Genomic DNA, 17,283 nt, shown 5'->3' on the forward strand with positions numbered 1-17,283 from the left:
AAATATGAATTCTAATAAAAAAACGTCTTTTTATCTAAATTCAAATTATTAAATTTCGGCAAAGAAATTCATAAATATCTCATAAATAAGCGCGTACAATGTTGTCACCATTCACGTGTCAGTCACTGTAGTCAAGCTGGATGTTTACGAGAAGGTGCTGTAACAGTGAACACAGTCTTGTCCACGTTCCATTCTCAGAAGTTGAAACGACAAGGAAACATACTCAAACTTTGGACCCCCAATCGCATTAACACGCTGCGTCCATTGTCGCGCTCCTAATTGCACCTTGTTTTCTTGTGTTTTGTGAATTTCTTGTGCCTCTTTTTAACTCTTAGCATATTGTTTTTAAATAAATAATTATTTAAATAAATTTGTTTCGAGCATTATAAATTTTCATCCGGATCGATTGCATGGATTTTCTTTTCATCCATCGATCTCTACTAAAAGTCACCGTGCTTCATTATTTGATTTGATTGACGAGTAAATAAAAATAAAAAAGAGGCCTAGAGGCAACATGCAATGTTGGTATAGTGATAAAATAATACATTTACACCCCCCTATTAATGTAGCCAAGTTAATACTTAGATTAAATGATAGATTATAGTATAAAAGTAAGAATCGAATGATAGGGAGAACAATCACTCATTTAGAAAGGTCGTTTGATTATTCGGATTTATTCTCTTTATCTTACTATAAATTGATAGAGAGATGCTCAAGATCAACGAGTCACTTTGACCATATAAAATAATGCATTTACGCCCTCAAGCTATGTGACCATATAAAATAATGCATTTACGCCCTCAAGCTATTGTGCAATGGTAGGATTTTCATATAGTCGTGGATGTTAAATCTAGGATATTGGGCTATTGAGTTATCCATTAAGAATGCTTTTAAATTTAATTTGATGGTTGATAAAAAATTTCTATAAAATTGAATAAGTTATTTTCAGAATTAATCAATCTGAAATCCAAATATCTAATAATAGCTATAAAATAATGCATTTACTAATCCACTTATTTACCCTGGCTCATGATGCATGCAAGTGCTCTGCAACACATTTGTGAAGACAAAAGTAGATATTGACTTAGATTAACCATAAAATAATGAAGTGATGACCATGACAATTAATACTAATACATAGTGGTCCGCATTCTTATTTTTTTCCAATCAATTTTATAATTTATACTTCAAGAGTTTTCTTCTCCCAACACCGCAACACTGTTGCCTGTTTTTTTTTTACAAAATATAATTTTAAAAATGTATGTTTAAAAAAAAAAAAAACAGGAACGACAAGTCCACAACCGTGAGGAGCAAATTTAATACGTAGAGATCGAGAAACCAGAAGAGTTTGAGCTACGCGAGGCTCAAAGGAGGTCTATTGAGTGCTAAGTGCTAGAGGTTAGTGGACCTAGTTGATTAGATGGTAATTAATTATTAATTAAAGATAAGTCGTCCTAAATAAGCCAAGGGGACATGAGCTTTTTTGAGTAACCACAGAAATATTGTCGAATAACTCCTAAACTTTCCAAGAAAGATTTCGTTTTTTAATTAACCCTCAAGCTATAAAGGCTCGAGCCACACTAAAAGCATCCTCGGTTTCAGGAACCAAGTGAACCTCGGAATAAATATTTTTACCAAAATCGTTTTTATAATGAGAATTAACCCAGAGGCTTTGGTGATTGATATTTTTTATAGCAAAAGTACTTGATTTGCCAAATTAAACTATGCTTGAAGTGAATTTATCCTTCAGAGAAAAGAATATTTTTTAAGGAAAGTTAAACAGAACATTACGATGAGGTGTATGTTGTGATAGGTGATAGCAGTTATTTGGCTATAGTCGTTCCGACAAACTACACCATGAACATCACGCGAGAAAAAGATATGCGCTTTGCGGCCTGGCCTTCACCCCCGGCGTGTCGTTTATGTGGTTCTCCAGATGTCGCCAAAGTTGATGATGGTTTGCTAATTCAAACCTCGGTCAATTTAAATCATATTGAAATATGAAAATTAAGCATGAAAGCAAGCAGTAACAAAAGGAAAGTAATACTATAGAAAAATGCCAGCGACAGAAAACTGGTAAAGAGCATAAACGCTGACACAATCTTTGACCTCAGTGATATATGGAAGTATTATACTGCTAAGAGGGGGAGATAAGCTGAGACGAGGTAAGACGTGCATGCTGCCCACTACATGCAACAAGAAAGCCGAGACCTCAGTGATTTTATTTTGATACGCCAAATAATAAGCAGCGATAAACAAAGGGTTCACCTCTCGGGGTCGCCACGCGCCAGTGGGTTGCAGTCTGCATCTCTTCACTCCTGCAAGCAACGTGGAGGCTACAGCGATGGATAAGACCAGTCAAACGTAAGGAAAGCAAAAGACACAGACGGATAAGAAAAATAAGTGGAATTTAAAAAGAGGTTGAGGGGGTGTAAAGGGAGGCCAGAATGGCATGGTGTGACGTGGATAGAGAGAGAAGATAACAAGAAAGAGGATCTCATCTGCTCCCGCATCTTTGCTCTTGCACTTTTCTCTGCTTTTGATGCTGCTCTACCTCCACTTTCTTTGCCTCCTCCAATGCCATCGCTCTTCCGCTCCCAATCGGAGTTAGATTCTTCTCTCAGGGTATAGTATACTAAAACAAACAACGGTAACAAGAAAGCAGCCAAGAGATTGAGCATTATATAGAAGTGAGAGTGGGAATTAAAGCTTGATCTGTGAATATGTTCGTGATCCTGTACATTACATTTCACAAGACTCAAGAGCATGCATGATATATTTCTCACTCTTTTCCCTCCACCTTTTTTCAGTAAACAAAATTGTGCTCTCACTAGCAAAAACAAGTAACTTGTAACTCCCCAATGGCTGACCTTTCAAAATTCAGCCTTGAACGAATTTGGCAGACTGGCCTCCATCCCCGAGACAAATCATTGAGTTGAAGCTTTGTTTGCTGAATGTGAAACTGAGCTTCAAATCCCACTTACCGTAAATTCACCTTCATTAAATGGATATATGACCCTTAGAATTTATTCATCATAGGTCTTCTATATGGCAAAGATGTTTTTACCTCACAAGTCTGCTGATAGCATTTTCCCAAATTCCGTTGTCATACTTGACTCTTGTCAACTGTTGCTAGAACAGCAGAGCCACTAACTTCTGCGAATTTGTGCCTCACAAGATCATGTTACTTCCAAATCAACCATCTTCTACAAAAATTCGCCGGATGAGATCTTGGAATCTCCTAGAGTAGAGCTTTGGATCTACTGCTGAGATGGAATTGGGATCCACTTGCAAGGATTTGTAGGCATGCTCTAACTTCTTAGAGATGTTGTAGCCTTGGAGGATATCTATGATGCCAAAATAGAGAATTACATTATGGGCATTGCCGTTGGGGATTGACATCGACCTACTATTTGTTGTGCGCTCTGCTCTTGCAGGCATGTTTATACCTAGCTGACGCAAGGGGGGATTCCTAGCATGAAGAAAATACATATAGACACATCAGTTATTAACACAATTTCAGAGATACTAGAATTTAAACTACAGTAGCCATACAAATTAGAGTACATGCACAAGATCTCGACTTAAATATGTAATTTCTTTCATTTAATATATATTTTTAATGGCAGGAGCTCCCCTACATGATTTCAGAAAAGGAAAGGAAAAGAAGGAAAAAAAAAAGGCTGCGGGCATCATAGAACTGAAATATACAAAGAAATCAAGTATCATTTTGACACTAGAAGCAAAAGGTGGATTGACACAATAATTAAAATGTTTTAGCAATGGAAACCGATGTGGGGTATTCTTTATGAAGCTCTAGACAAATATTCTTTTCATGGAAGCCGCAGTACATTGGCGATTTCTATCTTTTTTGCCCGGAATCATTACTTGGATTATTAAACAGATTTCTCAACTACAATCAATATAGTACTGAATATATTTTAATGGGTCTTATGTCAATGAATGACTGCTTCAACTACCAAAAAGCTCTTAATTGACTGGACATACCGGTCATCCCTTGTTGTACTCATACTTCGATGGGTAGACTTTGAGAACCGCAAGTCTGACCAAGCTATTCGATCTAGGAAGGAGTCACTCTTGCGATAACCCTCTGAATAAGGAACATTAATTTAGGCTTAGCTGCAATGCTCCATAAACTGTTGATGGATATTTAAGATTTTAAGAGAAATCACTTACTCAGAGAAGGAGAGCGCGGTGATAGACCTGTATAAGATGGTGAAATGTCATCACAGAAATGAATTCCTAACAGAAGACTATAGTCCATAATACCCTCTGCTTCCAAGAATTCACAATCCCGTTTGATTTGTCTGAAAGGTAAATAAACTTCATTAAATGACAGAAGGTACAAATAGGTAAAGTAAATGAAAAATTGCAAAATACAGAAAGTTGACTTACTCTAGAAGGTCTAGGTACCATGACCTATGAAGTTGAAATACATAGTTAAGGTCAAGATCCTTGAGGGTCGTTACCTCATCAATCTCTTCCTCAGCCTTGTGAGATGTTCGACCATAGGATGAACCTTTCAGGTCAAATCTTCTATGAATATGGTATTCTGAGCAGAACAAATTGCCCATTACCACGAATCGTATCTATTATCCAGGCACCAGTAAGCAAATAGGTAAGCTGATATTATACTTGCATGATAATTTAACGAATAAAAGAATGTGGAAAATTAAGTGATAGTGCAGAAGCTAATTTTAAATAACTTACCTTTGGTCCACCAATTGGCTTCACACAATGCACACCATAGAACTTTGTGATCAGTGAGTTTTTATACATAGAAACATGTTTGTAGTAACTTGGAAGCATCCTAAGAAGTACCTGAATAACAGTGTCAGAAAAGATTATGTCAACACAGAATATTTTGTGAAATGTTGTTAACAAAAGTTACTTTAAATGGAATTTTAAAACAAATATTTAATAATTTCTCATTCATTTAATAGAATATAAATCATGCATTGCCCAATCAACTGGATTCATTAATTATGTTGATTGAAAGATCAGGACTAATGAACCATGATTACCAAAAATTACTAGCCATTACACACAAATACAGCTAGAGCCCACTAACCCAATCTATGGTATACTGTGCCTATTCATTAGCGGCAATGGGAATAATAAATATAGCTAGCACACAAATTTTCCTCATTCCAACAGGCAACTATTGGGTTCACTGATATTTCTTCCTTAGCATTATGAAAACTTAATTAAGTTACATTTTTTTCCTTTAATGATTTCATATAAATAAAAGGCAAAAAAAAACTTGCAAACTCAAAAATGAATTACCAAAAGGGAAGTTATATATCTAACCTTCACTTCAGATTTCTTCACTGTCTTAATCATGAAGCGATCATCTTGGGTAAGGTAAAAGACACTCCCACTCTTTCCCGGTGAAGACAATTCCCTCAGTGCATCATTTCCACATATAGCTAGCATATAATCTGCTGGATCCACATTAAACAATTTCCTCAAGTGTCTGCAAGCCGAGCCAACAGAAATTACTCACACAAGCCAGAACTGCAAAAGTCGAATTAGAAGGGAAAAAACTTCAGCTGATGCAACTGCAATTGCTTAACATGAGTTTTACCTAAAAACCATGGGGCAATAATCCTTCCAACGGAACTCGATAGATTGATGGGGAGGAGTAATCTTTGAACCCTCAGGAGGAAATCTTGTCCAAAACTTCTCCCTGGGATCAAAATCCGCTGTTCTGAGCTCTCTCAACGAACCAGGCTTTCCAATAGAATAACTGAAAGGACAGAAAATTGAGCCACCAAAAGTTAATGAAGGTTCAACATCGAGTAGCAAGATACCAAACCATCTACCTGATGCCCAATTGAAGGTTCAACATCAAATCGTAATTCTTATGCCCTTTCGATATAGTCTGCCCGGGCTTCTTTGGCTCTCTCGTCGACAAGAAACATGAGCTGCGCCGCTGCGTGATGGAACCAACGAGTGTGCGTCCTCCCTGAGCGAAGGGCATCCCATCCTTGTAGAGCATGGCCGCCTCAATTGTGTCTATAATATCACATGTGATATCTCCTGCGTCACCATCAGATTCCCAGATACAGATCCTCGGGAAGTTTTTCTCCATGGTGGAGCTCCTCCGACCCAGCCCATCCACCGATGACCTCTTCCTTGAACCGGGAATCAATGACGGGAGCACGAAGGTTTCCTCCAGAGGGGAGAATGGGCTCCTTTTTCCGGTGATCTTTTTGCCACCTGAGAGAGCAGGGTAAAAGGCACCGTTGATGCTCTTGAGATCGCCTTTGCTGCGGTTACGTACGCAGCAGCTGCCGTCGGGCCACGTGAAAACGCCGCTTCCTTTAGGCACGCCGTTCTCCCAAAGTCCGTCGTAGCGGTTGCCATTCGCCCAGATAAGTAAGCCACGGCCGGAGATGACGCCGTTCCGCCACTCCCCGACGTACTGATTCCCACTCCGCCACACATACCTGCCTCTACCCTCCTGGAGGTTGCGACGCCACCCGCCCTCATAGTAGTCGCCGTTCGCGTACCACTTACATCCGTAGCCGTGCTTCCGGTCGGCGACCCAGAGACCGCGGTAGGTGTCTCCCTCCGATCCAGTGAATGTCCCGAACCCCTCCATCCGTCCGGAGCGAAAGTCGCCCTCAAACGTCGCGCCGGAGGGCCACGAGAACTTGCCCTTCCCAGCCGCCTTCCCCCGCCTCCATTCACCCTCATACATACACCCATCCGCCCACAAATATTTCCCCCGTCCGTGGGGGCCGTTCCCGACGAAAGACCCAGTGTACATATCCCCATTCGCAAGCACCTTCTCCGCCACCTCCGCTGCCGCCTCCTCATCGGGTGGACCAATGGCAGGGGCGACTCTCCTACCGCCACCGCCTTGAGATCTACTCCTCGCGTAGTGGAACGCCTCATCCGGGGCCACAGAAGGGACGGCTACAACCACTGGCTTCTCTCCTTCTGCAACCGCCGCGTCCGCCCCTCCATTGGCGTCTCCTTCACGACCGAACCGCCGCATTCTCCGATGTGAAAGGCCTAGCCTCCAACGGCTGAGCCTGGCATTCCCCTGCAGATCCGCGACGCCTTACTCCCCTCCTCCTACCTCAGACCGACGAAAACCGCTAGAGAAATCGAATCCAAACCACGAAGAAGCTCAAGGCGGAACCCTAAAAAGGAAATTCCAACAGAGCAGAAGAACTAAAAAGAAGACGGAGGAGAGGAGAACAGAGAGAAGGGAAGAGAAGAAGAAGCCTTCTTACTCTGCTTCTGCTGCTATGTTCTTTAGCTTTTGCTTTGCTCTGCTCTGGTCTCGATACGCAAGCGAGAGAGCAAAGAGACACGGCACCACGGCCACAATAATATTGAGGCAGCGAGGTGGTCATCTGCTGGCTCATGGAATGACCAAACCGCCCTCTTCTTTCTTCGATTATTCCAAGCGGAGCGAACCGCCGCGCGTCGTCGCTGATCCAACGGAATCGGCGAGCCATCGGCGAGGCCACACGATGCCCCAAAATCGGTAATAAGCGACTCATTGCGCGCGAGATTACCAAACTATCCCTGAATCAAACACCTCGTGGTCCCGTCGCCGGGGACCTAATTTGGGCAGTTGACGTCGCCCCTGCATTATTCCCGAGATAATCACTAACTCCCACCGTTTTGGTTGCTGCTGCATGCACCGTCGTAAGTTACAGCGTCCGTCATTACGAAATTGATATTTTACTGATTCTTCACCGACTAATCACCCGTGAATATACACAAGAAGCAGAAGCCGTCTTCATCATCAATCGCCTGGTGACAACGAAAATTAAATGGCAACAAAGATGAAAGAAAGAGGGTAAATGATGGTCAGGAGTATTTTATGATTGTTTTCTATTAAGATGATTGTTTTCTATCCTCTCCATGTATTTCAAGATCTATGTGATTGTTATCTATTTCTTAAAATAATCCGAAATATTGAGATCTGTGTGATCATTAATAGTTTGAAATTCTGAGATCCGTAAAGTCATTACCTACTTCCTGAAATAAATGATGATATTATCTTCAGTTGAATGTCATATAGTCGGGAGGTGGTTCGAAGACAAATGGCTCAAGATCATAGAAATGTCATCCAGTAGAAGGTAGCTCTGGGACGTACAACTTAGAGTCAGGAGTGTCATGGAATCAAGGGCTATTGGTACTCAAAGTTGTACAAATTCTATTAACCATTTTATCCATGTGGCACTATGATTACTCAGAGATTATTTACCAAGAACACCAGAACATATTAACGGATTGTTTTTGTATGTATCAACGTGGTCAATATAATAAAAATTTAAAACAGTAAAAATAAATAAATATTAAATAGAGATTGAGGGAGATGTAGATGACGACTTGCGAGAGGAGCCATTGGCTCGAGCACAAATGACCATTAAGCTAGAGAGGGGTTGATGGAACAAGAGAGGCCTGTGATGTCAGGTTTGAGATTAGGACTTCCGGATTAACGACAAAATGGGACTCCGACTGGTTTGATATGAAAATCAATTGGTCAAATTGATTCAATTGGCGTACCAAATGATTCGTAAAGTATTCGCATTGTTATTGAAGATAATGATTGAAGAAAATCGATTGTGTGTGTGTGATCTTTACTACTGTTGTATTTTTATTAGTTCGATAGATTGAGGTAGCAAATGATTAAGTTAGATTTGATGAGGATATATCGAAATGATTGGAAGTTTGTGGATCAAACTTGAAATTAGCATCCATTATGATGAGGATGGCCGGTTGATAGATGGAATTATAGAAACGAGGCGTACTAAATTATGAGTTGAGAGTTTAGCGCATCATTGCTTGGTAAAGCTTTTTACTGTTAAATTAGAATGTTTAGAAAAAAATATATATATTCATCAAGATGCACTAGTGTGTGATTCTTAGTAGAGATGATAATTTATCATGCCTATTAAACTTGTCATAGTTTGTTAAACCTAAAAATAATCCAGATATACAGGTAAAACAAATACAAAATAATTCATTTATTTTCATCTTATTTTTTTATTTTAATTAATTTTATTTTGTACATGAGTATATATGTTATTTAATGAGTGTGGAGTAGAAGACTAAAGGTGGTGTCTGATTTGTGCGGTAGGAATAGGAATCAGAATAGGTTTGATATTAGATTGGAGGGGTGTTTGGTTGATGGGTTGGGAATGAGCGAATGGAATGATAATAAAAGATAGTGTTTGGATTGTGAGTTTGGGAATGTCATTTTGGGAATGATTACTAGATTTATGGGAATCAATCAAACTCATATAACTTGATGGGTTTCATTTCTATTCTTATTCTTATTCCACCCTACTATCAAACTCATACTCATAGTCATTCCCATCATTTAACCAAACGCTCCCTGATTTTTGTTATTTCAATATAGTATTTGGTTAGTTTAATATCTTAGAATGGGAATCAACTAAAATTCTAAAAATGCACTTGAAGACCACTATATGTCCACATCCTCCTTAATCAAAAATATCCTCTCATCTCTTAAAAAATGTCTTCTCCATCCATCGGTGCCGAAAAGCTTAACAAGATTACCAATACCACGACCTTAATCGTTGCCATGTACCAAGCCACCGAAACCGCGCCTAGCTCCTCCAGCTTCATCAACGTCACCGACTTCAAGGGGCAAAGTGGGGTTCGCCACCATTGACAACAATGACAGCACCATTGATGCCACATTAGTTAGATCTGTGGAGGAATATTTTCGTTATTCAGATTAGTAACATCTTATTGTCGCTAAACGCGGAGGCACCCATCGCTGTGCCTTCTCAGGTGAATATCACAGACGTAATGTTGGCCCACGGATGTAAAGTCTTCGTCGATATTCTATAGGCTTCTCCAATAGAGAAGACCTTTGAGAACAATCTCCAAAGCATGTGAACAATATTTTGCCCAGCCGATGATGCAATGAAAAGGTTCTTTCTCAAATTTAAAAATTTAATGATGGACGATCAACTATCCCTTCTTCTATTTGACATCTTTCTTATTTACTAGTTTTTGCCCATGATGAAATCTAGTAACAGACCAGCCATCACATTAGCCACCATCGACATGGCAAATATATCGGCCAAATTGTGACCTTAAAGACCACCATTGGCACGATGAATATATCAACAAATTTGATTGGTTGGAAGTTAAAATTGATTGGAAGTTAAATGAACTTTACTTTTGGAATAAAATATCAAAGTTGAGGTGAGGGATGAGTTTCATGCCCAAAAATTTAGATTTTATTTCAATATTTTATTCTCATTCCCATTAATCAAACATAACAAAAAGGAATCATTCCAATTTCCTATTCTCATACCCCTAAACCAAATGCCACCTAATTATATTCTTCTTATATTGTTATATTTGTTGTAAAAAGTGCTTATGTTTATCCCAAACGTCTCTCAAAATCCGCTCCTAGGTTATAGAAAGGAAGATAAATCATGAAATCAATTTATAACCGATCGTTAAATAATTAGGGGACAGGAAGAGTTTTTCTCCGATGACATACGTCCGGCAAAAATTAATATAGTTATAAAAGATATCTTAAAATATCAATCTATGTGGAATTTAATTCTTATCCATACTAAATAGCTAGTTTGTTTTAATCAAAATAATTAATCATTTTTTAATCAAGCTGCATAAGTCAATATAGTTGAGAATGAATTAATTTGACACAAGTAATCTTCCTTGTTTACTACAATGCAGCATTTAATTTTTATTTGATGGGCTAACATTTGATTAATAATAACATATTAACATATAATAATTATATTATTAAGGATTTAAATTCTAATTAAGTGATCTAATACATTAAATATGAAGGAGATTTATATTATTAGATGTGGATTCAATGGGTAGATTCATTCATCCGTTTCATTAATAATAATGGATTGTTAATGGACTATGGGTTATTATATGGATGATCTCTATGATGAACCAAAATATATAAGAGAATAAGCTCATTAATCTAGGGATCTTGAATCTTAAATTCAATAGAATTTCTTCATCTTTCTCTTATCTTCCCATTGAAAAAGACTATAAATTACTCAGTCCTTATAAGATCATTCTGTATTTACATAAACTCTGACGACAAATAAGATATACAAATGATATTTACTATGGACTCAGATTAACATTTGGATTAACTGTTGTATCAAATTCGGTTTTCAATATTGCCTTAAAAGATAGATATAGTTGGATCTTATAATTAATTGATGCATTATATATGAATTGTTTTCGATGTATACATCCCTATTGCTTGTGTACAAAACCAAGTAATTTTCAACTCTTGACATTTTTACACACTCAGATAAAAACTAGAAACTAATCACTATACATAATTTTGTCCAAGCAAAGTTTACATCAATGATTATGTTCATGCAAGATGAGGGACAATTACATTCCACGTACTCCCAAACTGATTGATTAACTGTTAGAGTGCATCAAAAAGCAAGGGTTCATGGTGACAACGACAATGTCGCGAAGATTTTGGGCTCAACAAGGCATCTCACAGTTCGATGTTCCCACGAACATAATACAAATTCCTCTGCTTAATTATTCATGGGTCCATGCACGCATTTCGTCCCTATTGTATTATTATTATTATTATTATTATTATTATTATTATTATTAAAGCAAGCCATGTGAGAGCAGTTCGGCATTCCAGAGATCGGTCCGAAACATTACATTGCGCGATCAATGAGTTTGTTTATATATATTGATCAATTATTTTGGAACACTTATCAAGTTCTAAAGTGAAAAAAAACTGGGCTTGGTGGATTTAAGGGGTCGGTGGTTAATGGGCTGCCTTTGAGTGGCTCGGATTGGCGCGCCCTCTCACTACATAGCCGTCCATTTGAGGTATCCGTTAAATTGATCTGTCCTATTAAATAATTTAAGTAGAACTTATTATAAGATGGATTCAAAGGGATTGATCTGTCTAGCGTATGACCCTTGCGGATCAGTTCGTGATGGACTCGGATTGACCTCTTAAATTGAGAAAAAAATTCTTCTAAAATTTAAAAATAAAGTGGGAAATTCAAACAGCTAATGAGTTTGATCCGTCTAATTCACAATCCAAACTTTAAATTTTTAATTTTTTTATTTTTTGTTTGGCTAATAGGAAGGGTGGATTTTTGGCAAGTTAACCAATCCCGTAACAAATTGACCCAGTTGATAATACTAATTCTCTCTCTCAATCAACTCAACTTTGCAAAGTAGGAGAGAAAGGAAGAATCATGCTTATAATTCCCTATGTTAGGAAGCGGCGGAAGAGAAGATTGTTATTCAATAGGCCAAGTGACGGGCTCAAGCATCTTCAGGAAAAAGAAATGAGACTTCCAGCCCTTGTTTGAAGAGGACATGCCTTAAAAAAAAACTGACTTTGGATGAGATTGGAAAAGGAAGACCCCTGATTTCGATTTTTTGGGATAAGAAAAAAAAAGAAATTTCGGAGGGTCGAGAGAATATTGTATAGACGAAATAATATGAGCGTGCCACACTGTTGGACGTTTGGGCATTATTGGAGACGAAGGGTTTCCCTTCGTTACTCTCCTTTTACTGCAAACGTCAAGGAGACGAAGGGGCGTCCTTTCCCCTTCGTCTTCCTTAGCCCTCTTATAAGAGGTGTCCAAGTGCAGATCAATAAAGAGAGCTTTTGGCGAGGTGATCAGGGAGCACCGAGAGATTGTGTGAGAGCAAAGGGAGAGCATTCGACTGGGATTTGGCTCGTGAAATTTGAAGCACTTTCCAATTGCTCCGTGATCGTGCTTCCGACAGCGACAATCTCTTCATCGATCGGCGTCTTCGGTTGCGGTTCTTCGGGAGATCACTGTGAGTTTGTAATTACTGCATTACTTTGTTTTATCTTTGTATAGTTTCGATTTCATACTCTCAAATTACCAACAATGGTATCAGAGCATGCTTAGATTTGAAAGCATGAAAATCGACCTGAAAAAAACTCACGTTTTTCTTCTTATGTCGTAAAGAAGATGATGAACAGTGAATATTGTTCATCAATTAAATCGATTAATCAATCGATTCAATTGGAATGAATCGATTGAAATTGTATTCCAATCGATTCAAAATCGCGCATAGTTGTTGGATCGATTCACGGATCGATTGAAAAAAAAATCATGAACAGTGCTTTTGACGAAGCACAGTGGAAAAAACTTGCATTTGAATCGATTCACGAATCGATCAAAGAAAAAAAATGCATGAACAGTAAGTTGCGTTTTTTAATTTTTTGCATGCACTTGAATCGATTCAAGAACAAGCATGAATCGATTCAAGAGTGAAAAGTGCATGAACAGTGTTTTTATGAAAGCACTGTGAAAAAAAAACAAAAACGTGAAAAAAATGCATGCATAAATTTAAAATTTTCTTCTTCACCACATGAACAATAGGTAAATTTAATTAAATATTTTTATTAATTAATTAAATACATATAGGAATGTATTATTAATTAATAAATAAATATTTAATTAAATTATGGTTCAATTTACTGAAAATGAAACCAGACCAACTTGACCGATCAAACCCAGGTCTGGTTTAAATTATTAATTAATTTAAGTAGCCCAAAATGATTCAATAATACCTGAAACTAGTTCAAATTATTTGTTGGTTTAACCAGTTTAATTTATTATTGAATTAATTGGGGTAATCTTGATTACAGAAGTTGGGCTGATCAAATATGACCGAATTAGTTCCGTTGTGTCATATTTGATCAAAAACATTAGATTTGTTCTAATGAGTCGGACTTAATCCAATGGGCAATTGGATGAATCAAACGAACCTAAGTTTGATCAATAAGTCTGAGATTGACTCAAATAGGCTTAAACAATAACAGAACATAGGTCCAATTAGATTAGTTCTAATCAGGACAATAGACTAAGTTTAACATCCGTACTCCTGATTGACCGGTCTAATGGATCGGTCGACTTAAACTTCTGAAAATCGAGAAGATTTATTTTTCTTGATTTAAAATGATGGTATGCCTGTATAAATTGAATTAAACTGGTTTTGTACTAGTTAATCGGTTTTCTACTGACTTATTTAAATTCAATTTTTCAGATGGCACGGACGATTACCACATTGACTCGTCGCGAAGTGCGGCGAAACCAGCTCCGAGAGGAGATTCAGGAGATAGAGTATAAGTCTGCTTATGGAGTTGACGGAAATGTTATACGGTTGGATAGACTATTTTGGAAACTTGAGCAAGAAGAGTTTCCCGTCTTGGACAGTTATAGGATCTGGGCATTGATGCATTCATTGCCAGAGTATCCCAGGATAATAGCAGACTATGTATGGGGGCGTCATCAAGGGCGTGTCACATATTCAGTACTGTGTGAGGAACTACTTCACCATATGGGTGAAGAAGAGCCTGAAGAGTCTGAAGAGGACCAGGAGATGCTCGAGGAAGATCCAGAAATGGATCTAATGGAGAATTCTGAAGCTGCCCCATCTGAGATTATCCCAAATGAGTCCAGGTTAATAGGGATAGTGTTGGCTGCTATACTAGTGTTTGTCCTAGTGGGAGCAATGCTGGCCTATCTAGTTTATTAGTGTTCTGTTTACTGTCGTTATGTACGAGCAGTGTTAACTCATCTAGTTTTTGAGTCATGTAATAATTTCTGTCGTTTTGTATGAACAGAATTATATAATAAAAGTTATGTTATATGTTAACTAACTTGGAAATGATTAGTTCATTTCATGATATGATTCGTTCATATAAAATGATTTGTTCATTAGTTGGGATATGTGTAATATAATTGATCAGTGTTGATTAGATTAGAACATACAAATGATGAGTGGAAACAATGTTATTACTTGATTTTGTAAACTAATTCTAATTTACACTGAGTCAATGATTAATTGCATATATATGAATTACACTGAAATAATAAATAATTTGTTTATTTATGTAGATCATGACAACTAAAACATAATAGCCGAACTCAATAAGGGTGAGAAATTATATAGGAATAACTACAAAATCTGACACCTCAAGATACAATATGTTCTTGAGGAACAAGAAGTTCTAGAGGCTGTAAACCAAATTATGGAGGAACCGGTTGATGGTTCTTCAGCACAGCACAGACGTGACCTTGATGCCTATAAGGCATGGAAAAGGAAGGACTCCATTGCTAAGGGCATATTGATTAGTTCAATGGTAGATGACCTAGTATTTGAATATGAGACATTACCATCGGCTCATGTTGTCTGGGTAGCCCTTAGAGAGAAGTACAGTGGAGTCAGCTGAGTAAGCTCCGTCAGCTAACTATCAAGTTTGATAGTTGTAAGAAGCGCTCGAATGTTACCATAGCCCAACATCTCAGGGAGATGAGTAACATGATTCGAGAGCTTAAGACTGCTGGTTATACGTTGACCGATGAACAACAGGTTCAGACAGTTATCCGTTCCCTTCCTGATTTTTTGGAAACGATGAAACAAAACCTGACCCATAGTGAGAGTATCAAGACTTTCACTGATGTCTCACGTCATGTGAAACTTGAGGTGGAGAGGATTGAATCCGCAAGGATTTCGGGTCAAGCTTTTGTAGCTGAAGGTTCTGGTTCCAAGAATAAGAACAAATGGTTTAAGAAAGGAAAGGAGGCTAATGCTGTTGCTGCGAAAAACCAAATCAAGAATAAAGGAAAGAAACATGGACAAAAACCTAAGAGCAGGTTGACTTGCTTCAACTGTGGCAAGAAGGGTCATTTTGCTCGGGATTGTACTGAGCCTAAAAAAGTAAATCCATTTTTGTCTTCTTTCCACGAGCAATATGTTGCAAGTACAGTGTTGTTAGCTGATTCGTATCCTTTGTGGATTGTAGATTCAGGAGCAACGAACCACGTAGCTCGTGATCGAGCTACATATGTGGAGTATCGTCGGGTACTAGCTGACAACAAATGGATATATGTAGGAAACAATGCAAGAATTGAAGTCAAAGGAATTGGCACTTGCAAGCTCAACCTACGTGGTGGAGGCACCTTATTTCTACATGATGTCTTGTACGCTCCTGAAATTCAACGGAATCTGGTTTCCGTTATTTGTCTTCTTGATTTAGGTTACAATGTAAATTTTTATAGCCGTTGTATGGAACTTCGAATTAATTCTGTGTTAATTGGATATAGTTATGTAACAAATAGTTTTATGGTTCTTGATGTAGAACCAAATAATAATAGTTGTTTTTCAAACATTGCTCTTACTAGTAATGCTGATGTTAATGATGAAATTTGACATGCTAGATTGGGACATATAGGACAAGAACGAATGAATAGATTAGCTAAGGAGGGCCTATTAGGCACTCATGCTAAGATTAACTTGTCTGTATGTGAGCATTGTCTTGCTGGAAAGACGACTAGGAAACCGTTTGGTAAGGCTATTAGGGTTGAATCACCATTGCAATTAATTCATTCGGATATTTGTGGTCTGATGAATATGAAGGCTAGAAATGGGAGTTCTTATTTCATTACATTTATCGATGACTTCACACATTTTGGTCATGTGTATTTGATTTCTCACAAATCTGAAGCATTGGATTGCTTTATTCGTTACTTGAACGAAATTGAGAATCAATTGGAACGTAAGGTTAAAACCTTGCGCACTGACCGTAGAGGAGAATATTTGTCTGATCAGTTCAAGACAATGTGTAATGAGAAAGGGATTATTAGACAGCTTACTATTCCTGGAACTCCACAGTAAAATGGGGTTGCTGAAAGAAAAAATAAGACTCTTCTTGAAATAGTTAGGTCTATGATGACACAGGCTAATTTGCCAATCTTTTATTGGGGAGATGCATTATTAGTTGCAGCCTATATACTTAACAAAGTGCCTTCAAAGTCAGTTCCATCTACCCCACATGAACGTTGGACAGGCAGAAAGTCGGATTTAAGTAATCTGAGACCATGGGGGTTAGCTGCCTACGTTCATGATAAAACTCACGAATTTGGAAAATTAGGACCCAGAGGTAAGAAGTGTATCTTTATAAGGTACTCAGAGACTTCTAAGGGTTATGTTTTTATTGGTGAGCGACAAGATTGAACCATCTCTGAAATAGAGTCAAGAGATGCTACTTTTCTAGAAACTGAGTTCCTAACATGAAGTGAAGTTGATAAGACAATTCCTCTATACGAGATAGAGGAGGAGGATAATGTTCCTTTATCAACGAATCAGGAGATGCCTGAATCTAGTCAACCGAGTGGGAGTAATTTGCCACTGAATGAGTCAGTTTCTCAACAGTCTAATCTTCAAAGA

At 38.0% G+C, this 17,283-nt stretch overlaps 1 protein-coding gene across 3 annotated transcripts; it reads right to left on the minus strand.

The window, feature by feature from the left end:
• Window positions 1–2,680: 2,680 nt before the first annotated feature.
• Window positions 2,681–7,405, minus strand: LOC122024064 (phosphatidylinositol 4-phosphate 5-kinase 1-like). Of its 3 annotated transcripts, none has more exons than XR_006123314.1 (9): window positions 5,847–7,404; window positions 5,609–5,770; window positions 5,332–5,497; window positions 4,732–4,842; window positions 4,417–4,610; window positions 4,198–4,328; window positions 4,009–4,111; window positions 3,068–3,472; window positions 2,681–2,995 (listed from the first exon to the last, which is right to left on the minus strand). XR_006123314.1 is itself a non-coding variant. In XM_042582594.1 (9 exons), exons 2-9 carry the CDS (start codon window positions 7,025–7,027, stop codon window positions 3,196–3,198), a joined length of 2,325 nt encoding a protein of 774 aa, XP_042438528.1. In that variant the 5' UTR covers window positions 7,028–7,175; window positions 7,269–7,405; the 3' UTR covers window positions 2,681–3,195. The 3 variants fall into 3 exon arrangements, 2 of the variants coding, with proteins under 2 accessions (XP_042438528.1, XP_042438526.1); XM_042582594.1 differs by having other exon boundaries at window positions 2,681–3,472; window positions 5,847–7,175; window positions 7,269–7,405; XM_042582592.1 differs by having other exon boundaries at window positions 2,681–3,472.
• Between the last annotated feature and the right edge of the window lie 9,878 nt (window positions 7,406–17,283).

Source organism: Zingiber officinale, chromosome 9B, assembly GCF_018446385.1.
Source record: "Zingiber officinale cultivar Zhangliang chromosome 9B, Zo_v1.1, whole genome shotgun sequence".
NCBI lineage: Eukaryota > Viridiplantae > Streptophyta > Magnoliopsida > Zingiberales > Zingiberaceae > Zingiber > Zingiber officinale.

Coding starts and splice junctions, on each gene's coding strand:
- LOC122024064 (XM_042582594.1), bottom strand. CDS start 7,027: ATGCGGCGGTTCGGTCGTGAAGGAGACGCCAATGGAGGGGCGGACGCG. Junction 5,498..5,608: donor TATTGCCCCATGGTTTTTAG/GTAAAACTCATG, acceptor CTCGGCTTGCAG/ACACTTGAGGAAATTGTTTA. Junction 4,843..5,331: donor TGAAGAAATCTGAAGTGAAG/GTTAGATATATA, acceptor ACTGTTATTCAG/GTACTTCTTAGGATGCTTCC.